General features: G+C 39.1%; 1 protein-coding gene across 5 annotated transcripts in view; it reads left to right on the top strand.

Moving 5' to 3' along the window:
- Nucleotides 1-25,482, top strand: part of LOC121628925 (SWI/SNF-related matrix-associated actin-dependent regulator of chromatin subfamily D member 3) — a 44,258-nt gene that overhangs the window by 7,066 nt on the left and 11,710 nt on the right. The window contains exons 1-6 of one of the 5 annotated variants that reach the window (XM_041968342.1): nucleotides 4,918-5,252; nucleotides 15,109-15,323; nucleotides 21,110-21,199; nucleotides 22,740-22,782; nucleotides 24,492-24,614; nucleotides 24,836-24,958. In XM_041968342.1, coding sequence (XP_041824276.1) covers nucleotides 5,175-5,252; nucleotides 15,109-15,323; nucleotides 21,110-21,199; nucleotides 22,740-22,782; nucleotides 24,492-24,614; nucleotides 24,836-24,958 — 672 coding nt within the window. In that variant the 5' untranslated portion in view covers nucleotides 4,918-5,174. Of the gene's footprint in view, nucleotides 1-4,917; nucleotides 5,253-15,108; nucleotides 15,324-21,109; nucleotides 21,200-22,739; nucleotides 22,783-24,491; nucleotides 24,615-24,832; nucleotides 24,959-25,482 lie in introns of those variants that run through there. The other 4 variants (XM_041968341.1, XM_041968343.1, XM_041968346.1 and 1 more) reach the window with 4 other exon arrangements.

Raw genomic sequence — 25,482 nt, 5'->3', positions numbered from 1 at the left:
CTGCGACTTCTTGGGTTAGCTGTTTAAAATGCCTCCACAACAAAAACATCCAAGGAAACAGTGCTGCTTTGTTAAACCTTTTTTCACCTGTTTCTTTAAAGCATATTATACCCAATCACTTTCATCACAGAATATCAGCAGATGCCCTTTTATTGTCAGCCGTCATGGGAGACTTTTCTCTCTTTCCATGCAGGTTCCTCTTCACTGCATAGGGCCGGCTGGAAAAAATCAGTACTGAAATGTACTTGTCCTCTCCTTAATCCCCCCTTCTGTGAAGGTGCAGGTCGTGCTTTTGTAGAGTCCCTTTGAAGGGGTTTGATGGCTATTGAGTTGCTCTGCAAGAACTCTGGCCTTTAAGCAGCTTGAGCAGAGTTTTGTTTGCAGCTCTTAAACTGTGGAGAGAGAAATGAGGGGCCCAGCGGTGGGAAAGAATCAGATTTTCTTCATGCCGTCAGTACAGTCCATATTCCCCTTAGTGCACCCCATTTGTCTGTGACAATAATGTTGACGAGGGCAGGTTCATGGTTTCTGGTATGTAAACGTTGCCACTGGGAACTGCACGTTATTCGTCAGCACTCACATAAAATCGTACTCTTTCTGTGTCCTCTCATCCTGCTTTTTTCTCTCTGTAAATTTAGGAATTATTGCAAATAACAGGGCCAAACCACACCACAGTGTTATATTTCTCTTCTGTTTTTCTTTCAGTGCCAGTCAAACTGACTCCAAATTATTATCAAAGTTAGTTTGATGACAGTTTTTTTTCTCATGTGACCAGTGCTAAAATTTTAATGAGCTTAAGTTAGGCCTACACAACCTGACGAGGCAGATTATCCTCCGGTTTTAAGCATTCAGCTCATAATAAACAGCAGCAATGTTGTTCAATCTTCAGCTTCGTTTCTTTCCCACCTTGTAAATAAAAAGTAAAGATGTGATCTAATTTTGTTTAAAAGAAAAGTTTTTATCAAGAATTTTTAGAAAAAGCTTATTCAATTTAGACTATTTTTAATTGGGATTTCAGGAAAAAAAACAAAACCCTGTTGTTTTTTTGTTTTTTTTTGCTCGCTGTTCAGCTTGATAACAGAAACTAAAACGGCACTAAATATCAAAGCTAAAAAATAACAGAAGCAAACTTTGGAGTTAAAGTTAAAAATAACAGAAACAGACTTTGGAGTAGTCAAGGCAGAACCACTAAATAATTTCTCATACTCGGTCAAGCAGTTTGTCCAGTTTCTGATTTAATTAGAAAACCGCGCCCATCACAATTTCTGCTTGACACCACGATGTAGATTAAAAATTAAATGCATTGAAATTGTGTTTCTTGTAAACCACATTTTACCATCTTCAGACAATTACAGTAAAATCTAGTTGTCTAATTTCCCACTAATACCTTAGCAAATTATATCATTGAAAAAACAGGTATGTTTTGTTGCTTTTTAGCTGCACTGTATGTGATTAAAAAGAGGGTAAACAGAGATTTTAGATTTACAGAAAGAAATCCCAGTTGTAAAAGGCACCAACTGATACATAACTCACCAGATACTCTCCAGTTCTTACTGTAAACATCATGGATAGCGCCTCAGACAACAGATCTGGTCAGGATAACTAAGATGGTCCAGAAAGAGTCTTCATAGTGGAGACTTGGAATGTGTTACAAAGGTTAGGAAGCCTGCATGCTTCTACACTACTATAATGAGAAATATTCCATTATTATCCTGGAGCAGCCAGAAAAGATTCACAGTAGTATCTTATTTTATTGCACAAGACACAGTGTTAATTAATTTAAAAAAAAAAGTGTAAATAGTTTATCAGTTCATTTTATAAGATTAAAAAACATATTATTCTCTTTCTAAACTGCTGCACTGTGGATGATGGGCTCTTTGTCCCCCTCATTTGGCCAGAGACAGAAATGAAATCCTGGAAATATCTTGAAGATGTCCAGTAAATAAAATCATTCATTAGATTTTAATCTCAAGCTAAGTAACCTTGGTATTAAATTTTCAGTCATTACATTGCTGTGCTTTGTGGGCCTTGATTGTGTTTGTTTGTATTCATTCTCAGTGCAACCAGACTGAATATGGATCAGTCAACACTTCCCTGCCTGCTCCCCCTGCTGGTCATTATTGATACTGCTGCAGCTCCATTACCCCCTGTAAGCCCCCCTCTACCCCCCTGTCTGCTTCTCTCTGGGACATTACCATTTGGTGAGACTGACTGGCTTTGGTGAAGGAGATGATGGGGGTCCAGTAGGGGGTACTCCTCAGCTTGACGGTCCCTTTTAGAATTGCCTGGGCTGCTGGATCTCTTTGTTATCACTGAACGCCCACGTGTCGTTGCTGGAGAAATGGGAGATTGGCACAATCTCTGGATCTGTATAGATAAACTTGGCGGGTTGAGCCTTTGACCTTGCAAGAAATTAAGCACCTTGTGTATCTGTATGATTAATATATTTACAGCCAATGCCACAGGTTATGTAATACAAGGTTAATCTAACACCAGGCAGAACTGATTTTCTACTGATTTTTGACAGCGTGGAGAGTACAGATGTTTTAATGAGGTTTTGAATCAATTTTGCAGTGAAGTAAGGGGTGTTCAAAGCCATAACTGCAGGCAGCAGTACATTCATCTTGACAGCAGGTGTCACCACCAAGCAAATTAAGCTACAGGGAAGGGCCAGTAAATAAATTGAGAGCTCTAAAGGTAGTTTGATGGGCAAATATTTTGACTTTTCTACTGCTTCTCCTTTTTAACTTCCCACTTTTAGTAATTTTAATTTTGCACTGTGAGAATTAAGTATTTCATCAAATAAAACAAGCTTGAGTTCTGTTAAAATTACTTTTAAAGGATCTTTGAACTACCAAGGTAGTTCACTATGTGCCAGTCATAGTGGACCATCCTCTTCTTTTTTTCACCTTCTACACTACGGACTTCACAAACTGCACAGAGACCTGCCTTGAGAATCACACACTTTTCTTTAGCACAGGACATCTTACCTTGTTCCTGTGCCAAAGAAACCGCATCCCGGGGGCTTGAAGCACTACAGACTTATGGTACTGACTTCACACATCATGAAGACCCTGAAGAAACTCATCCTGGAACAGATTCATAGTCAGACCACTTCTGTATCCTATTCAGTTTACCTACTGACCCAGTCTTGGAGTTGAGGACACCATTATCTTCCTGATGAACAGCCGGTAAGCACTGCAAGGGTCATATTTTTGTACTTTTCCAGTGCATTCACCATCATCCAGCTGGACCTCCTGTGTGAGAAACTGACGGCGAAGCAGGTTGTGGGTCCCCTTGTGTCCTGGATTGTGGATTACCTGACAGGCCAAGCACAGTATGTGTGAGACAGGATGATCAGTAGTACTGGGGCTCTACAGGAAACTGTACTCTCTCCCTTCATTTTCACCTACTACACCACGGACTTCAAATACTGCCAATTTTAGAAGTTTTCTGATGACTCTGTAGTACTTATCAGAGAGGGTGATGAGGATGTGAAACAGGGATGTAGTAGACAACTTTGTCATCTGGTACCTGTGTATCTAGATAAAATGTCTAGGTGTACACACTGATATTTAACTGAACTGGACAAGGACCATCAATGTCATCCAAAGGAAAAGCCCATGCTCCTCTATTTTCTGAGGTAGCTGAAGCCTTTCAACATTTGCATTACATTTCATGAAAAAGAACTTCTCCGTGGGGATATTAATGAAATATTTCTGAATCTAATGATCGATTCAGATCTTTCCTCTTTCTGGTTCAAGACTTTGTTTTTCTCTTTTCACACCAGCAATTAACTGTGACAATTTGCCATCATGTGTCAAAAAGCCGAGTTCCCTTTGAATCCGCCCCACTTCACCTCCTTTGTCATTCAAATAACCTCATGAATATTTCACTCCTCCGATCTGACGGCTGGATGAGAGTGAGGGGCTGGAGTAGGATCAGACTTGAAAGAGTGATAATCTTCTGTGGGGTGTGTTTTTACTCAGTGTAATGACCTGTGTGCGGACGGTTGAAGCCTGTGCTTGTGACATTGAAGCAGGGCACAATTTAGAGATCACAGCACAAAGAAACAGTTGGTGTGTGAAAATTTTCTGTGTTTTCATTATTCCTTCTGTCCTTGAGAAGATTGTTTTTTTGTTTTGGTTTTTTTTTTGTGAGAAGGCCTTAGTTTTTCTGCATTTTATGGATAACTTAAAAAAGCAGCCTGCAAGAAATGACAGTAGAAATTAATTACTTGTGTCAAGTTACACAGTCACCTTGCTGTGCTGGCCAGCCATTACACTGTAGCCAAAGCCTGAATGTTGCCTCTTGGCCAACAACTGGGTTAAAGGTAAAAGCTAATGATTCAAACAGAGGAAATGCTTGTAACCTACGAATGGACCCCTACAAGAGAAACACAGGAAATGAAGGCGCTCTAGACGCGGCCTTTTCCTTTTGTTAAGTGGATTAGGCACATTTTACTTGCCTGTTGTGACCTACAAGACAATTAAAAATTCGCTGACTCAAGAGGCTTTCTTACCATCATCCCCACATCATAGCGCCATCATATTTGGTGATTTATGTGTGTCCAGATGTGTTAATGATATGTAGTGTGGCCCCTTTAAGAACCTTATTTCCTTTTTTGAGAATGAGCCCAGCGCTGGGGCTCTGTGTGTGCTGACTGTGGCCTCTGGGTTGGTCATCAGGGGGAAGCTGCAGCGTAGGAATGGCTAACAGACTATAACCTCCCCAGCCCCCGTTTAGAGCAAGCGGCAGCCTCGCCGCGATGCATGCCCTTATCAACCAATGGAATGCAACAGCTGCGTGGGGGGGACTACAGGGTGGGCTGGCTGAAACCCCCTTGCTAGACCCCCGCACGGTTTCTCCCTCCCTCCCTTACCTCCCCTCCACCTCCAAGCAAGCAAGCGACGTGCCCGGCTCATGAAAGGCAGCTCAACTAAAAAGTGAGCTAGACACAGTGAGAGACTCGGCAGGGCTGCTGCACATTCAAAATAGAGGGAGAGGGAGGGAAGAGAGAGAAGGAGAGTGAGGGACAGACAGAGCTGAAAAGGAGAGCACAAAGAGAAGGAAAGTGGAGCAGGGGAGGGGAACAGGAGGCTGGGTGAAGGGAGAGGGAAAGACAAAAGAAGGAGAGGGGAGACATAGCAGGGTGAACGGAGGGGACTGAGCAAATGGCTACGGAGGAGACGGCGGGGGGAGCCAGGAAAGCCACCAAGAGCAAACTATTTGAGTTCCTGGTCCATGGAGTGGTGAGTGGCACTGTCCGTCATTCCCGTGAAGGGAGCTGGGCTCTGGCATGCATCTGTGTGTGCGTGTCTGTGTTTGTGTGCAAGAGTCGGCGCAGCAGCAGCAGTGGTCTGTGTGTTAGAGATAGCTGGGTAAAGCTGGCCATGTGAAGGTTATTTCCAGCCCCCTGGATCCCCAGCCTGCCAGGAGATGGCTTGAGAGAGCAAGAAGTGGAGCAGCGTGGATGGATAGGGCTGGGCGGGAGAAGGATGTGGAGCACAGGATTTTCTAACACATACAGAAAGATGGATAATTGTAGAAAGAGAAGCTCAGCAGCAAAAAAGCAGCCAGCTCCCCCTTTGGCTAACAGAGGAGCACACTGCTTTCTTGAGAGTCACAGTTAGAGGGGGGAAATGAGGAGTCCACTCAAAACAAGTCAGAGTAGCCTTTGCAGGCTGCATGCTTTTGGTTGATGGAAGGGTTTGAACCTGTAAGATCAAGAGACAAGAGGATGTAGTATCGTAGATGGAGCATGGAGCCGCGGCAGACTGCCAGTCTTGGAAAACATGCAGAACAATCGGCTCATTCATGTGAAGCTAGCACAAAATGTCAAGTCAAGTGTTGCTGGTGGTTAGAGGTTAGGCAACTATTACCATAACCCTCACAGCAGCTCTGTAATGGCAGCACATGGAGTAGAGAGTGGTTTGTTTTGGTGAAGAACATGTGGATGATGTAAAAAATCTTCATGTGTCTCTTCACTGTTAGAACTTCAGCGGATTTGATTGACGTGTGTGAACAAACAGGTCGTTTATGGCAGTGTTTGCCAGCCTTTCTAAGCATTTGAGCCTTTAGATGAAGCCGCATGCCCGTGACCTTTCATTTATTCCTGTTAGTTTGATGTTTCTTAGAAAAATCAGATGTATTTTTAGGGATACAAGTATAGTTTCATTATTACTATATCTGTCAGTTGATAAATTGATTAGTCTGTGCCATACAAAAGTTCAAGGTGACACTTTCAAATGTCTTGATTTATTCAGAAAAAAGGCAACATTTTTCAAAATATATTATAGCACACATTTGATGTCATCCGCAGGTAGTTTGGACTCTCCATTTAAGTTTTAACGCTGTTCTTGATTACAGAAACAGAGCATCATTTCCTATATAAGAAGGTGAAAGACATAGTATTTGATCATTTTTGTCCAGTTCAGTAATAATTTGAGTAACATTGAAGAAGCTCTCACTGGATTCCTGGGTTTGACAACCCTAAACTCTCATTCATGACATTGATATTGAAAGGGAATGAAACAATATTAAGAAAAATACTTGATTAGTTATGCATAATTTTGAATATATGAATATCTTATCATTATTAGTAAAAGTCTAGTTCTAGCTCCTCAGTTGCTACTTTTTTAATTATACATCACTAAATATTTCTAGTTTCTAGTTTTAAATAACTGTGGTTTTCTTCTTAATGCTACCTCTGCATTAATCCCAAAACTTCAGGTCAAAAAGACTAGATAGATCGAGCTTGTCAAATCATAAAATCACACAACTTGTCTGACTGGGTTCTGGTTTTAGATTAAACTCTATTTTAATCATTGTTTATGTAGGGCGTAGTGACACCAGATAGATTTATACACTGAAACAAGATGAGGTGTTGTCTATATGACAGGAGCGGTCATTACAGGGGCTTCAGTGCCGAATCCCTGCGCTCAGAGACACACTTTAGGAAACAATGGCCTAGGTGATTGATGAGCCAGATGAGTGTGTCCTCTCAACAGACCAATTAACCTTGATGAGGCTCTGGTTGCTCCAAGCCAAATATTTCCCTCTGCTTATTTTCCCTCTCATGCCTGCCTTTCCCCTCCATCTTTTCTTTCCTCCCTCTCTCCCCCACATTTGAAGATGGAAAAGTCTTGCTGTAATAGTTGTGGCAGGTTTTTGGTGTGTGTGCTGCAGAAAGGAGAAATATTTATACTATGGGATATGGGGGTGATTTGGCAGTTTGTTAGCTTCTGCCAAGCAGTGATGTTTTTTTTCCTTTCATGGGCAAGCCGAGCAAGAAAAATATTTTTTGATGTAGAAACGCATGCGTTTCGATGGATTCACATACATAAAACACATAGAAACACAGAGCACATAGTTCCAGCTTCTGAAGGTCGTAGTGTTCCAGCCTCCCAGCAGCAGCACTTGGCCGAGCTCTGGCTCGAGGACTGATGGGTAGGCTGAGGTTTCTTCCTTCGTCTTTCTCATTATCTGCCTTACCTCCCCCCAACTCCCTCTTGCTTGTGTGTGTGGAGGTCGGTGAAGGCAACAGTGAAGGGAAAAGCCTTCCAGCACTCTCCGTGGGAAACCCTGATAAGCCAAAACATAAAATGGCAATGTAGACGTATCACCTGAAACATTGTGAGCATGTTTAAGTACAAGAGTGAATGTAACTTACTTAAGTTAAATAGTTAGTTCACCCAAACACAGCATGAAATATTTAATCTGATTTACCTGTGGCCATGCAGATAGTTTTGGCTTTTAGTTTCTGAGATGTCTGACTTCACATGAGCTCAGTGGTTGTGAAATAAAATCTGATCCAGGGGTTGTAGCATTGAAAGGTAGAATAAAAGAACATCCACTTGACTCTTTAAACACAGTGTGTCCGCTACATTAGATAACCTTGTAATAATCAGTCTTCATAGAAATGACTTTATTCTACAGAAATATATGAAACTATATGAAACAGTGTGTAACATGTGAATAATGCTGCTGTTTCCATTTCGATTATTATTCTTTGATGCTGTGAACACTGGAATGGATTAATCGTATATAAAAACCATATGCATAATTACATAAATGCAAAGGTAAACAAGAAAATATGAAAAACATAGACATTAAACCAAAAAGTAGCAATAAAACAAAATACTCTTATTCAGAAATAGTGGGAAGAGGAAAGGAAAATTTGATTTTAACAAATGATCATTTAACCAGAAGCTCCCATGTGATGATTAGCAAAGAGCTCTCTGATTGGTCAGTTACACAGGCCTGAGCAGGCTCCACCCACTATTCACCACCAGCTTTATGTTTTTTCATAAAAGGGTGACAAGTAATTTGAGAAAATATGTTATTGGATGCTGAATTTATACATCCACAGCAGGAAGAATCCACATTTATTTATTTTTTTGCTCAAAAGAATCTATGAATTTTTTTTTAATCATTTTTTAAATATAAGAAATATTACCAGTATATAAAGGTGGTATTAATTCTCTTGTTTAGATGGATGTAGTCTCACCAGAAGTCATGTAATAGTCAACATGAGATTCCCCAAGTTGTTGTTGGGCAATGTTCAAGTGACATGACGGGTATCGTGACCCATACTAAAACCCTTCAGCTATTTGTAACTCTGTAACCATGCCTTTTGTAACATGTAGACACTGACATTATTTCCAACAATAACCAGGCGCATTTAACTCCTACCCCCAGTCCTTCATGGATGAGACTGAAGTAGGAAAATAAGGAATGGCCAATTGGAGGAGAAGAAAAGCATGACTTTGGAAATATTGTCTATTGATCTGTCAAAAGAAGATCCATTTATTAGGATTTCCACCATCCCCTTCTTCCTTTTCTTATATCTTTGTGTCCAGATGAACTCTATCAAAGTGTGAAAAGTGAACGTCATTATGTAAGAACAAGTGTGCTGAAAAGCTGACAAATCTTAACTTAAGCTGCATCTGGTAATTTACAATAGACAGAAATAATAATTTATTAGAAGAGGGAAATACCCCTCGTCTGCTGTAATAAAGGGTTAGATCGAATAAAGAAAGTCAACAAAATAGGAATTAAGAATATTAAAAAATTACATAAGTACATGAAATAGGTTTATAAAAACCCTGAAAACATTATGAATAAAATGTTTAAAATTTGTGTGTAAATGTACCAGAAAAAGAAGAAAAACACAAAAACAGAAGTATTGTACAATTAATGAGAAAAAATACAAAACTTTAAACTTAATTATGTTCTTAAACATTTCCTAATTAGTTTGTCCCTTGATTCAAACTTTAAATAGAGAGTGATATGTGTTAAAATAGTGTAAAATAGATGAGGAAGATGATGCTTTATGGCAGACGTCCTTGTGACTAATAAGTTTCTATGGTATCAGTTTTGAATCAGCTTCCTAACTTTCTCCTAATATCTGATTTAAAATGAACAAACAGTGACAGTAAAAGTAATAAACATTAAACTGGGAAATAGTTCTCCACGAAAGGTTGATGTGTCTTTTTTATATTAACTATTATGGCCCAGTTACTGCCTTGACAGGTGATAGTGTAAGTAATACTATATAAAAACTAGAGGTGTTGAATTTAATCATTTCTACGATGCATCGTGAGCCAAACGTGGACGGATTCTGCATCGGTGCAGCAACAGAACATAATCGATTTATAATGTATATATTCTGCCATGTGGCGTGATCTAGCCTGATGCAACAGCTCAGCAGATCTGAGGCTGAATCTGTTTTGAAACCTTCACGTGGGAAAACTATAAAACTAGGCAAACATACAGAAAACACATCAGTGCCCCACTGGAAATACTTTCATTGTCTCTGCGTAATCAAGCAAGATCACACATGAAAATGTACAAAAATCGATAAGTTAGCTTAAGGCTAACGTCTATGGAAAATACAATTGGTAAGCTAGCGGTTAGCTAGGTAATATCATCTGTGTTCTATTAAAAATTTACTAGAATACTTAAAGTCAAATGTTTTCTGGCCATAAAGGAGAACATGAAAAACATCTTAACGTCTATATTCTGTCTAAACTTACTATGGAAAGACAGAAGGGACAAAACACACTGCTTTACTGGAAGACATTTTAATAACAATGTCACTTTATAGCAATGTTTCTTGATTTTCCGGCAATGGAAGAATAAAGTTTAATAATGAAAGAAAATAACATAATTGTTTACATGTTTATGATGTTTGTCAATATCAGATTTTTCTGAAACAATCATAAACACTCAGGGAGTTCATAATTATCTGACTGTTTGCTACTTTCTTCATCAATAAATACAATGTGCAGTAATGAAGAAAACTGAGGATGCAACACATAGCGATGCACCGTGCTGCAGCTCAGAATGTAACTGAATCGAACTGTTGACAAGATGAAAGTAATCGGATCAAATTGGGAGTAGGCTTGTAACGATAAACAATAAGTCAGTTAATTGCACGGTAAGAAAAAATGAGTGTGATGAGTTTGCTGGCCGTGATCATTTTCATTTGTTACTTATTGTTTTTGGTTGTGTTTGGCTTTCATTCATTGTTAATGAGACTGAGTCCATTTTATTTATTGTTTTTGTTTTATTTAATATTTCTTCCAGTTCCAGTGTGAAATGTTCTTTTAAAAATTTAAAGTTAATTTGATCTTTGAAAGGGTGTACTTGCATTATTATGGCATTGTTATTATATTAGTTGAAAATGGTCTCAAAATGACATTATCTCTTTGCACAATGTTATCGTTTATCGCGATCTTTTCTGAGAAAATTGATCGCACAGCAAAATTTATCACGACAGGCCTAATTGGGAGACCAGTAAAGACGCACAGCCCTAATAAAAAACATTAAGTAATATTTGGGCCCCCCTTTTTTAAAGCAGAGATTTATATGTATGGGAACAAATTAATCAAAAGTCTGTTATCCCTCTAATTCTATACCAGACAAACAACTCCTTCCAGCTGTTCTTAGACTTCTTCAAATGTATTAAAGAAGCAAAAATGCTGGTTTACACTGAATAACAGATCAATAGCTTTTACCTCCACTTACCTTATTTGAAGATTGCCTTCGACTAGAGATGTAATGCCTGGTGGAATATTTCATCAGAAAAATGTCTAATGTGACTTTTTTTTCCCCATATACCTTCTAATCAGACATATCACATGTGCAGACATTAATTTAACAATTTAATATCATATTATGGACAAAATGGTTCATTAAAAAAATGAAAGGGGGTCAACATACAATACAGTTACTGGTACAATAACTTCAATATGAACACACATAGGATGACAATCTGGAAGAAATATTTAAATTAAAAGATGACTGAGGATAGTAAGGCTCAATTTCTTGAATAAACTGAATTTATTTTAATTCTAAAGCAAACATACTGAATGACAACATGTTAAAAAACAAGCAAGGTTGTTTATTTTGTATTTTACTGTGATTTGAAGATCTTCTGAAACAAGTCCCGGTACACTGAGGGAACCTCGCTCTCACAATTCAGGGCTCTTATCGCAGCCTTTGTGGGACCATGTAACAACATACAGATTCATCCAGTATGTTTAGTACTGTTACTGTGTGGGTTAAGTTTGGCCTCTTCAAATCCCTCCAGCTTTCCCAAAGATGCCAACACACTTCTCAGATATCCATCCACATGGCAGATTCGATTGCTGCCTGACTGGCTGGCTGGCAGAGCTCTGGGCAGAGTGTTGGAGCCAGTTCAGCAGGTCAGATTATAGAGTACAGCTCATTGTGTGTGTGTGTGTGTGTATTTACATGATCCAGCTATGGTTTTTCTGTATCTGTTATCAGGAGGGCTCAAATTCTCCAGACTGCAGCAGTAACTGTCCAGACTGGTCTGATGTCTGTTACTGTCTAGCTTAGGTAGGAAACAGAAAAGCAACGAGGTCTTTTAAGACTCTACAAGGTGACAACATTGGAGCAGGAGGAGGCACTGACCATATGTTGTTTTATCCTCTCCTGTTTTTGAGACCCTCTCAGTTGCTGTGACCCCCCCTCTCTTAAAATCCCATCCCCCTCATCGACCAAACTTCCAGCCAGAGTGACAGCGACGCCTGCTCGGGCCTCTTGTCACTTGATTGCTGCTAAGTCCGTTTAAACAACATGTTTGTCTTAAGTTTATCTTATGCTGTCATGATCTGTTTTAAGTGATTGAAAATTCACGTGAATATATACATGTGGATATAGGCACAGTTAAAGATGTTTTCTAAAAAGTTTTCTACCAATGATTTTGTTTGTTTTCAGTGTGTTTGTGGACAGTCTAAAGATCACTTTGGATATGTCTATGTACGTGCAGTAATTCACATTACAAGTAATGAATGTTTAAATAAAGGTATATAACTCCAATTTGTTAACATTATCATTATTGCAAAAATCTTAGTAACAAGAAACAATTTGGTGCCTAATAAATATACATTTGTACAATTTTGTTATTTTTCTTAGCTTCTCATTTCACCCAAAATGCCCCATTGAACATAGAGTGTGGATTACACATATTGTTGTGTTGGGTATTTTAAATAAATGACTGGGTAGATGAGTAGAGTCACAGCATGTATGACAGGAGTTTTCATATTTTTAGTTCAGTTCATGCCCACATTGCAGGCAGTTTTACCCAAGGCAGGGTGATTTTACTTACAGGAAATTTTATTACATGAAAAGAAATAGTTTAAATTTTAAAAAAACATAACTTCCTATAATTTCTAAACTCATATTAGAAATAGGTTCACTGTGCTTCACATTTCTATTTAATTCTTACTGATAATTTAAACTCTTTTTATCGAATATCGTACAATTTCCTCCTCTATTAAATTCTTATTTGCTAGTTGGAAGCGAAACCTTTGATGAAATCAGAAAAAAATATGTCATGCAACCTTAAAATGAACATAAAAGATAAAATTGAAACACAGCAGAAGCCAAAAGTAAATGGTTTAATATATAAGTAATGTGTTTTGCTGTCTGTAGCAGTCCTTCGCACATTTAGACATTCAACACATAAATTGGATAAATATATCTAAATTAGACCATGTAACTATAAATTAACATTTTTCAATGTCCTTTTGCTGGTAAATACATTTAATGGAAAATTATAGCAGAAAATACATCATGTGAGTTTGATTTTAAATAAGAAAGGTGCTGTGTCTTTAATTAAAATGTTCTTCTTGTATAGTAAAAATTTAGTTATTAACCCCCTAACAAATGAATGTATTTGCGATTACATAAAAAAAAAAAACAATACCGTAAGAAATAAGCAAGTAAAAATAGAAAAAGTCTGCAATAAAATATAATTAAATGTTAAATAAGTTATTAAAATAAATAAATGAATAAGATTAAAAAATAAATAAAGGATTGCTGATAAAAATAAAAAAAGACAATAACTGAATTAGATAAAACAAAATTTAAAAAGGTAGATTCAAAAGTAGTTTAGTCAATTTACAAAGGATTAAAAAACACACAAAGCAGCTGTTTTTGTCATTGGACTATGAATGAGTCACAGCAGTCCTGTCCAGAAAAAAAAGGTCATGTACGCAGCATGCACATAACTCTCTGCAGGCACTCCCCCCCACCCACCCAACATTTTACAAATTCTAAACTTATCTTTTTGCTTCTTAACAGCTGTCTCTGGTCATCCACAGTGGTGATAAATTTTGAATCGCTGTCCATTGTTCAGTAAACTACTGAGCGTCCCTTATAAAGGAAGTCAATGAGAACAGCAGGTGGTGGCTTTAGATACAGTCTGCTCTTTTTCCTTCCATTGTGATTTTTCTAGGCTTTGCATAGTGCATAAATTTACTCACTCAAACATAAATGTCATGCAGTAAATTTGGTATTAATAAGGAGCAGTTTTGGGATGCAGCTGCAGTGGCACTGCCATTAAATGTACAAACATACAAAAAAAAATGTCAAATACAATTTTTGACAGGGGCAACAAAAGACTGGAAAAACTCAGCAACTGACTACTAAAAAGCATTATGGATTAAAGAAACATGGCAAAGGAATTAAGGAAGTTTGTGAAACAGAAATGGGGAAACATGTCCCCTCCACATCTGTAGCAGCTGGACTTCTTCGTTCCTCAAAGTTCACAGCAGAAGACCTGATGTAACACAGCGGTAATATTTTAATTCTCTTAAAATGCTCTTAGATATACCTGCTTTTACTGAAGATATTAGATAAAAATGTTGCTAAAAGCATTTTAAAAGCAGAACTTTTGGTCACAGCCAAATAGAGGATCTAATTTATTCCATTCTTTGAATTAGAGCCATTTTAATTAGAAGATCCTGAGTGTGTTTTGCTGTAGTCCTTCAGAAACTGTGGGATGTTTTAGATGGAGTCAGGCGAACCAGTGCTTGCTTTTAGACAATAAACCAAGGCGGCAGGCAGCTGTTGGCATGTGAGTGACAAGCACAGGTGAGATTCTCACCAGTTGTTCCCAGGCATCAGGAAGGGAGTGTAGTGCCAGTGCCCTGGCAGTGTTTGCATTATTAAGAGAAGGGTGTGTGTATGTGTGTTTGAATCTGTGTTTGACAAAGTTTGAATTCTGTTTGCAAACCTGAGTTTTGTTTAGAGTTCAAACGAGAGCAAGGCATCTGTGATTGTTCTCCATGCAGTTTTTGTTTCTTGGAAAGTATTCAAACATGACAGATCACTTCTCTAAATGCCTTGTGTGTGTGTGTGACTGCAACAATATGCCTCACACCACTGAAGAGTTGCCCTTTCCATGTCACTCTAACAAGCACAAACTCCAGTTTTATCTTCATGCTTGTGACCCAGGATGTAAATATTTTGAATCAGAAATCGTGTAAACTGACGTCACTAAATTGTGCAAAGCCGCAGTTTGACTACTAAAAGGTTACAAAAGGCTGACAGAAACAGGGTAAAGATGGAAATTGTGATGTTTTGGTCAAATCTGTGATCTCAGCTGTAGAAGCTGAAATGAAGCTTTTTGTTTTAGTGCTCAATAAAAGGTACAAATGATCAAACGTTTCCTTGGTGTTATTTTTAGAAACACTGAGTTGTGGTTATAATAAACCAGAAAAAACACAGAAACAGTTTGTTTTTTGTTTTTTTTAAATACACACGACCCTTCTTTTTCTGCTTTACCACCAGCGTCCTGGCATGCCATCTGGAGCGAGGATGCCCCACCAGGGAGCTCCCATGGGCCCCCCTGGTCCCCCCTACGGCGGGAGCCCAGCGGTTCGGCCCGGACTGCCCTCCCCGGTGATGGAGCCCAGTCGTAAAAGGCCTGCCCCCTCCCAACAGGTCCAGCAGCAGCAGCAGCAGCAACAACAGCAGCAGCAGGCCGTGCAGAACCGCGCCAGGAAGTGAGTCTGAATCCCGTCCACGTTCAGCTCTAACCAAAACACTGCATGGTTTACCCCCTACATTCCTTTACGTGTCTGGTTTGTGTGATGTACGAGAGCAAAAAGGGAACAATGATGGTGATTGCGCTGTCACTGTGGAATTCATCCATTCAAACCTGCTGGTTTCTGATTGTCAGAGTTTTTAACCATAATATACAGTACATATCAAGAAGAAAAAAACATTTCTAACAATAAGCTGCTTGTTACAACCCCAAATCAGCTAAGGAATAGGGGGTAAAAATATTGAGATTACAATGAACTAATAAGGCAAATTAGTAAAAATTTACCTTAAAGTGGTCGGCTGTGTGGTTCTCCATCTAGCCAATCACAGATGAGGAACTGCTGCTGCACAGCCAGTCCATCCAGCCAATCTCCTGTTTGCAACCACACAAAGTATAAATAATTAAGAGCAGAATTACTCTGATACTGCTTGGTCCATGTTAAACAAACCCTGGTCCACTTCCACAGAAACCCAACTGCAGAAACTTATTGTAGCGGTGTTGCTCTACAGTTTACTTGCGGTGAACGAGTCACTTTCAGTCCTGGCCAGTCGTTGTGCCAGGTTTTCTTCTTTCTTATTGGTCAGTGGTTGTTTTGGAGAATATCACCCCTAGCAAGCAGTTGTAACTGCGTGATGTTGTCCAGGCGTTTTGGTCAACTTGAGAAAAGTGCAGTGTGAAAGCAAACCAAGGCACAAAATCTTTTTTGGAATTCTCTACATGCCAGGTTATCTTGGTGTGAATGCACCTTAAAATGAACATGCCAAGACACAGTGCCTTAAAAACGTCCTCAAGACATACACTAGAAGGTTCATGAAGCATAAACAAAAGAAATAAATTAGAGGGGATGTACAGATACTCACATCTGGCGAACTGAGCCCAAGAACAAGGCACAGGCAAAAAAGTTGACCACTCTTTTTTTTTTTTTAAATCTCAAGATGGTACTTTTGCACAGTAAATCCCCGGCACATGGTTATGATTATACATGTGAGCCAAAAACACAGGGAGGTTATGGTCTGTGTACACAGTGTTAGAGTTCCAAGAACAAAGCTAGAGTTTCTGTCTCAATGGTGGAGGAGATAAGATGATGTTGGTTAAACTTCTGGTAGAAGTAATACATGATATTTAGCTCCATCATTTCTTTCCTGTAGCAGGACAATACCATCTCCCACAGCACTGCCATCAAGCCTCAGTTTGAAAGTCCCAGTCAGGTGGAGAGCAAGAAGGACAGACACATGACTCAACCATGACTTTACATTTTCAAAGGGATGTTGAATATCAGGAGTCCACAAGAAATCTGGCTTTGCATTGAGAAAGCTTGTTAGTGGAAAAACAGTGGTAAAAAGATCTATCATAGCTAGCCATCCAAAGAAAGTAGGGCAGGGCCTTTCTGGTTGAAGGAAGGGGAAAGCAGTGATGGCAGCAACCTTTGCTTCACTGGGGGGCATCTTTCTCTGAGCTACCTGTGACAATAACCTTTCCAAAGTCACACCTGGATAGATCTAAAATAAGTGACACATCGGCAAGTCATGTGGACACGTGTTTGAGGACTGCCAGATGTTTTTCTTATAAGGAGATATAGGCAATAGACCATGCTGTAAGAACTGATCTGGACTAACAAATATGGAAATTTGTGAAGCTTGTTCAGTTAAAGGGCACTTGCCAGTATCCCTTGAGCTTTAATGTAAGGTAAACTTTACAGTTCTTTACAAAACAAGGAGAACCATCAGGTTTCAGTCAAGTTTTCCAGACCATCCTGCCAATAACAGATGAGGAACCGCACAGCTGCTCCATCCAGCAAATCACTTGTTGAATATCCAAAATCTGAATCTAAAACAAACTAACATAACAGTCTGGGGCTGTAACTCCTCTGTATTGGTGTTTGAGGAAACTTGTCACACATTTGCTATATAGTATAAGTCAAACCATACAAAATCCTTCTTATAAGGCAAAAAGATTATTTACAATTATTCTGAAATGAATAGTAGCTTTAATAGTTTGTTTGAACACCATATGAATATAATTATTAATAGGTTGTTACTGAATCATCTTTAGTCATTAATAATTTATCATTATGTTTTTAAGGCCTTTGCCTCTGTCTGCCAGTTAGATGAGTTTTTAGTAAGATAGGGCTTTCGAAATAACCAACAATAAAGCAGAATGCCTCTCCATCTGGGAGGTAGCATTTTAAGAAAATTCTCTATTGTAATCTCTTTTAGTAGTTATTGCTAATTAGCAGTAAAATAGAACTGGGGTAATATTTAGCACCAGTGTCTATAAAGAAAACACCACATGTTCACTGTTGGATGCTTTTAAAATGGAAGTAATAGCTGCCTTTTTCTTTTATGTTATAATAATTTGAACATTTTTTTATTTTGATGACACAATAGTCTCATTTTGGTTTGAAATAACTTAAATGTGATAAATGCAGGGAAAAAGAAAGAATAGACATGGACAGTGGGTGTATCTGCAGTTTGAGCCTTTTTCACAGCCTCCTAAATCAGATCACAAAAATCGCACTGATGAGAAGTGAAACCATAACCTTTGTGTGTCTCTTTTCAGCTGTCATTTCTAGTTTTCTTTCCACCTTCATGCTTACACATCACCTCTCTCCCACTTCTTGCATCTTTTGCTTGCTCACTGCTCATCTACTACCATCGCTGCCATGCCGGAGTGTTTGTTCTCTGTTTGAACTCTGTCTTCTGTGTGATTTCAGCCTTTATTTCCACCATTGGAGACATGTGGCCTCTACACAGCTGTCTGCAAATGTCCATGCTCTAGCTCATTGCTACACTATCTGTAACCCAGGCACATAAACACACACAGGCAGGGAGTAGCTGAATGTCCATAAGGAGACAAGTGTGTGGCAGGTATGGTCATTAGAGAGGCGATCGATATGCACACTCAGTGGACTTCTCTGTTTCATTCTCTTACTATCTGCAGCACAATTGATCCACTTACAATTAAGCAGGCTTGTCGAACAGGTCAGAGGAAATGTTGTCTTGCGTCGGGGGCTCAACCCCCAGAGCAGTCCGTCTGGCTGCGGCGGCTCTGATCGATGATCCAGGGTGACCCATCCAGGTGTCTGACTCGTTTGCTCTCTGTCTCTTTGTGAGACTGTGTGTCCTCTGGCAAACAGGTTGGTGCTCCAGCTCCTCCATCCAGCTCAGACCCCACGCTGCTGCCAGCTGAGGGCAGGCCACCTGTGTTTGCAGTGTCATTGAGACCTTATGGTCCCAGCTACTTTCTGCAGAGCTACCGCTGTCCTATACGCAAGCAACTGCTAAAAATAGCAAATCATTCCAGTTTGCTTTGCATAAAGTGCCACGAATATTTAACCTGGTGTCCTAGAAAGTCTTTAATAAGCTTTTTGGAAAACATAATAATATTTCTATTGAAGTTTAATGTGTGACAATTGTGCCTTGTGTTAAGGAAAAGACTATAAACTAAATGGTCATTAGAAATCTAGTCATTTGCAAAGCTTATGTACAGCAGAAATGACTGTCCTCATGGAAGTTTTTCTCATTTTTGTTTGATTAAACTTAAACAATTACTTACTTGTCGCATACTGGTATGTACCTTTGTCTCAGAAAGGTTGAGAATGATGCATTTAAATAGTTGTTTAAAAGCAATTGAGCACATTACAGATGCTCTGAATAAAAAAGTCATGTCACGTGAGGTTAATGAGGTGAAAGAACGTCCTTGCATTATCAACTTATACTAAATTAGCCTTTTGTTTTCCTCAAAAGTACTCCAAGATACAGTAATGTTTTTATAAATACAGATGACTATGATAATATGGTAATTCTGAACTAAACACAGTGAAACATTATTTTTCCTAAATGGTTTACCTTAATAAATAATAAACCTCAAATCAATATTTAGATCTAACAGAAAATAAACCTTTTTTTTTTTTTAATTGTACCACGTAATTCTCAGAGAAAATTAATTTTTCCTGCTAAATACAAGTTTAGTCACACAAAACTAAAATGTTGTTTGTAATAAAATATATTCCTTTATTTGTAGAGAAAGTCTAGGTGTTTCCTTTTAAATATATGGTGTATACTACTTAACTCTCACAGAGTAACAAGGTTTTTAAATTAATTTGATTACTTTAAACTTTTTTTAAACATAAATAAGTAACTTCTATCTAAGATTAAATATGTATGTATTCTGATGTAAATTAACTTGTTTTCATTAACAAAATATTAAGGTTTTCTCATGATTTTACTGCTTCAGTCTGACTGCATATCTAAGTTTCCTCTAATAAATTATGCACACCATTTTATTTATTTTTTTGCCTGCAGTTGTCCTGAACCAGTGTTTTAGTTACCCTCTGTGATCTACAGAGGACACATTTTTCTGAATGTTCTTTGAGTATTTTCATCACTCATAAAAATCTAAAATGCAGTTCATGCCAGTGATTTCATTCTTTGTCCTGTAAAACCTTGAGCATTTATTTATATAAATTCTAATATTTATCACATCTGGTTACTTTAGGACACTTAAAGGGGAAAAAAGCGAAAACGTTTAACTGCAAGGTTTGATATTGTGAGATGCCTGTAGATCAAAACAAAGTGTACTATGAGCCACACCTCCCTTTACCCCCCACAACTTGCCTCGTCTGCGAATAAATGTGCAAACACATTAATCAAAACCATATCACCAGTTTGTGGAACATGTCGAAGTAACTTATAATGTTATGTTGTTAAGAGCTAGCTCCGAATTAAATTGTAACCACATTAGCTGTCGCTAGAGCTAATGTTAATCTGGGTTATGTCCATGTCTTTATCCGATAGCGTCTTTGCTAATGACTATTGTTTTTTTTCGAGGTAATGTCGGATTCTGGTTTCCTTCTGGTAAATGTTTTGTTCCGCTCTCCACCATTTCGCTTCAAAAATACGGGCTGCCATTGCTCGCTGGCTGAAGCTTTTTACAGGGAGGAAGGACTCTGAGAGGAGAGAGGAGGCGGCGATTCACATGAACATACGTGAATGCTAAGCCGGACCGGCTGGTAAACACGGGGCTGGAGATCAACACAGAAAGATGGTGTGGGACGTCATGCTATAATCCAGATTAAATTAAACCTCTAGTTCTTCACATAGCCATTTCTAATTTCTTCAATCTAGAAATGAGGAATTTCAGCTTATTGTCCCTTTAATGTTTTAAACAAGTTTCTTAGAGACCATTGTGCTGACTTGTCTGGTCATGAGTATCTTATTTTATGAAGTGATAATGCTAGAAGTTTGATGTTGTTAAAGAATGCATGGTGTGTTGATCTACACCATTACTGCATCAAACCAACATCAAAATATGCAACACAGAGCCATCCTAAGCTAAACCTGAGATGTAACATCAGCCTGTCTACATCTTTCCATGTGATTCTCAAGTTCAGTGTGTCCTTTATCAGTGTATTGTCTGTCTCTGTGTGTGAAGCATGATTGTTTTGGTTAGCTGAGAAACATTGTTGACTAAGTGTGTCCCTCAGACGAGCAGGATACCTCCCAGGTCCTCTGCTGCACTTGTGTGCATGCATTTACATAGCTACACACCCATCACAGTGCCTGGCCTTGTCTGAGTTGTAGAGTTTGCACCTTCTAACAGACCCTTGAACTTAACACACATCCAACACACACAAGCAGCCAAGACCACCAGGTGTTTCCCCTCTGACATCATACTTGCTGCCAGTGAGTGTGTGTCTCGCCACAACTCTAATCGGACAACCTTCGAATCCTCACTAATTCTTAGGAAGCCAGTTGGATTCCCCGGAGCCAATGAGATGCCGACGAGGCAGATGGACATGAGAGAGCCCCAATCAGATCCCACGCTCGGATCAAAGTAGGAGTTTATTCTGCTGCATGTCCATTTTTCTTTCGTTTGATGACTCTGGCCTATTTAGCCTTTCACTTGAGCCCAGCATCCCCGTGAATGAACGTTTTTTTTTGGCCCAAACATAAATGCAGGCCAACCAACCTACTAAACACTGTAGTGGTGCATGCTTTGGGATGGAGCATGGCATGGTGGGAACCAGTTAGTGCAACTAGAGCAGAAAATATAGCAAAATTTGGTTTTAAGGCACAGTACAAAATAGTTTATGTTTTTCTTTTCAATGCAATCCTGGATCCTTCTGTTGGCCTTGCAGCGGGCTTGTTTCACTATTTGGCATGCTGATGTAACATACTGCTTCATAGAGCATTGCCGTGCTCTGTGACAAAATATTTCCTCTACACTGCAAAAAACAAAAGAAAAAAGAACAAAAACACAATTCAGAAGCATGAAATATTTTCTGTAGTCCTTTCTGTAGTGAGGTTGGGTGATATGTCATATCTCCACTGTAGAGTGTACAGTAGACTGTACATTATAAAGTTACATGCATTGCATTTAAGACAAAAAATAGATGTAGGTGCAGGTTCATTTTTCTTAAATTCAGATAAAAATTTGTTAATATCCATTTATTTAAATCAAATAATAATTCCCTGGCTTTTGACATAAGAGTGGTGTTCATGTTTGCATAAAACTCTTAGAGTAAATCCAGTTATTTCACTACAGCTGCAGGTTTTTATTTATCAGATAACCTATTTAAAGGCTTACATAACTAAGAATTAGTTGTATAATTCAGGTCAGTTCAGTAAAGGAAAGTTTCTATATCTTATAAGGCATAAATAAGTTTAAATCACCATGAAATGAGCTTTTCTATCCTTCTGTTTTTGCAGTGTAGTGCCACCTGTTTTAAGGCAGTGTCTTTCTGCAGGATAAAACTACTTGCATGAACTGACATGGGATGCTGCATATGTGACAGGTGTCCACAGATGTTAATCAAAAAAGACATTTCTGACAATGGCACCAAGGTAACATATATTTGTATGTCAAGTCCCTCTGAGGTAGGTATAAGGTAAAAACAAAGAGAAAAACATGATAACGTCAGTACATGCCTGGAATTTATGAATCAAATGCACCTTACTTGATGAAAATCTTGAAGACTCTGCATTCCTGTAAAGCCTTTAAACACGTCTTGTTATCCTCCAAGTCATATAGCAGAGATTCTGCTGTGTGTGTGTGTGTGTGTGTGTGTGTGTGTGTGTGCATGAGTATGATGTATATATGTCATGCAAAAGATGTGCGATGTGTCACTTTTTTGGCTGATAGAGGCTCACGCTCTCCAGCTGGACCGCTGCATTTCAGAGGACACACAAACACAGGAGTGCATAGGCGTGCATACACACACTTACACACACACACACACAAGCACAGCTGGGATGCTGGGGTGCTGGATATGGCCCAGCATTTTAGCAGATGGCCTGGGTGCTACGCTATCAGTCACCATAGTAACATGCTCCCTTTTTCCTCTTTCTCTCTGTCTTTCTCTCCCTGTCTCTAGTGCTAAGAGAAGGAAAATGGCAGACAAGATTCTTCCGCAAAGGGTGAGGCTGCATATTTTTACCTTTGTTGTTCTGTGTGTTTTTACCTTTTGTGTGCAGAGCAGAAAAATCCTGGCTGTTTTTTTTTTTGTTGTTGTTTTTATGTTTTCGGGGTTCTTGGAAGGCGCTGAGGGCCAGATGATTATTTGTTATTTCCACATGAGAAGAGAGAGATTGAGGAGAGCAATCAGAAGATTTTAGAGGTTTATTTAGGGTTTCATTCTGTTATTTGGATGGCAGCTCATTGATTTAAATTCAGTCAGCGGGATACGGCAGAGATGCAACCACAAACAGAACTGAAAGAGACAGAAGACTCACCATGTTGCCACAGGTGAGTCTGTACAGACTGGGGTTGTGATTTGCATTTTCTAGGCTCAGTTTTTAGCTGTGTGTCACCCCATCACCTCACCCATCCTGACCGGCACACACGAGACTATTGAGGTCTGGAGACTGTGAGCTCATGTCTTATCCTCTGACATTACCCAGACAGGGAGATAGCAGCAGGCATGGCCACTATACAACAATGAGTCAAGCAGGGGGAATGTCTGCCACACTCTTCTGTCAGCTCAGCACCTCTGCCCGGTGAAAAGCAGAGAGATGCAGATAGAGAAGGAATGGGAAGGAACAATGAAAGCAGGAGGGAGGGTAAGGAGTGAACTGGAGGAGTGTGTGTGCAGACTTTCATCCATATGGTAATGTTTGAGCCCTGGCTGGTTGGCTGCACAGTCTGCATCTCATTTTTATCCCCCAGTGTCCCGAGCATGGTGTGGACCAGCAAATAATGACGGATGGGGCAGCCTACAGTTTTGACCAAAGTGTACTCTTTGATGACACTGGGGGTTCAGTTTTTGCTCAAAAGTACGAAAAAGGAATTATGTTTTCTAGGTTGCGCTATAACTTTAATAATGCTGACAGTAGAGAAGTAACTGGAAGTAAGAGCAGTGGGCCAGATGGGGCATGGCATACAACAAAAGAATGAAAGATTTTAACCTAATGAATCCACTGACCCAGCAGTGGAAATGTTGATGCGGTTTTTTTTTTTTTTTTTTTTTTTTGTTGTTTTGTTTTTTTTAGATTAGTCTATATTTCTATTAAATGTGGAAAAACTATTTAGTGGTGTCCCAAAAATATAAATAATAAAACATAGAGCAGGAAATATACCCAAGACCTGCAATATGGATAGCTCAGTTGACAGAGCATTCATCTCCCATACGAGAAGCCAGGACGAATATTAACACCTCCAGTTGGGTCCTTATGTTAGACCCTTAATGCCCAACCACTGTAAGTCGCTTTGGATAAAAGCATCTGCTTAATGACTGTAATGTAATGCAATATACAGGGTCCATAAAATTAACTAATGCTAGCTTTATCTAACTAGCACTACCTTTACCTTTAAGCTAACTATGTAAGAATTGTATGTTAATGTTGGCAACTTATGTAATCAAGGCCATATTGTTGGCTAATATTTTAATATAACTATTTTAGCTTAATCTTTGATCCATTTAGGTTGCTAACATCACCTTATTAGCAGTTAGCTACATTGCATTAGCAAGCTACCTAGATTCCTAAGGCACATTAATGGCCTTTTTTGCTCCCATCAGCAGCACTCACACTTCACAGCAAATAAAAGGAAAAAAACTACAGGAAAAGGTGCTAACATGTCCGGTGTAAACTCTGTTTCTCAACATTAAGTTTCTATTTACTTTGACCAGATCCGTGAGCTGGTCCCAGAGTCTCAGGCCTACATGGATCTGCTGGCTTTTGAGCGCAAGCTGGACCAGACAATCATGCGTAAGCGAGTGGACATCCAGGAGGCACTGAAGAGACCAATGAAGGTAATACTAAGAAATAATCCCTCCTCGGGAACCCCCCTGCTGATTTCCATGTGTCAGTCTAAAACATCACTGAGTGCTAGAAGGCCAGCAGTGTTGTTTACCTCAGTTTTCCACTTCAGTATTTCTTACTTTCTGGCTAGCTGTTGCGTCTTTACCTTAGTTTGTGATTTTGTGAAATTTTCTATTAAACTCTGGTGTTTGTTGTGCCCTTGTGTCAGCAGCAAAAGCGTAAACTGAGGCTCTACATTTCAAACACCTTCAACCCAGCTAGACCTGATGCTGATGACTCAGATGGCAGCATTGCATCATGGGAGCTGCGGGTAGAGGGGAAGTTGCTGGATGATGTAAGTTGTGTTATCTGCTGTATTCGTGCCTTTTTTTCTTTTTCTTTTTTTTTTAAACACACTGAAAAGATATTGCGCAGTAAGTGGCCATCTAATGAATAAAAATGGACTTTCTTTGATAGTGATCCACTGCTGGGATGTAGTTTTATTTAATGTTTGGCAGATGAAAATGTGTGTCAAATGACTGCTTGTCCTATAAAAAAATAACTGAGGTTTTAATCTTCCTATTTATATGAAAGTGTGCTGCTCTTTGATCTCGGAGCCACTCTGGGCCGTTTTTGGCCCACAGTCATGCTCTGTAATGATTTGCTCAAACAACTTTGGACAGAAAAGGTTTGGCTGGTTTAAGATATAAAATAAATGGCTGATGAGGAGAAAAGTGCTTAAAGATAAAAGGCTAAATGATTTGCTTTGTGCAGCTCTGATATATTCAGGAAGGCTGTCATTTCACAGCAGTGTGAAGCTTTAAAGTTACACAAACCACAAAAAATTTCAGGTGAAGCACGGAGGAAATGGACCCAAGA

Source organism: Melanotaenia boesemani, chromosome 18, assembly GCF_017639745.1.
Source record: "Melanotaenia boesemani isolate fMelBoe1 chromosome 18, fMelBoe1.pri, whole genome shotgun sequence".
NCBI classification, from domain to species: Eukaryota; Metazoa; Chordata; class Actinopteri; order Atheriniformes; family Melanotaeniidae; genus Melanotaenia; species Melanotaenia boesemani.
The sequence above is the reverse complement of the archived record's forward strand: the minus strand, read 5'-3'. Positions and strand labels throughout refer to the sequence as shown.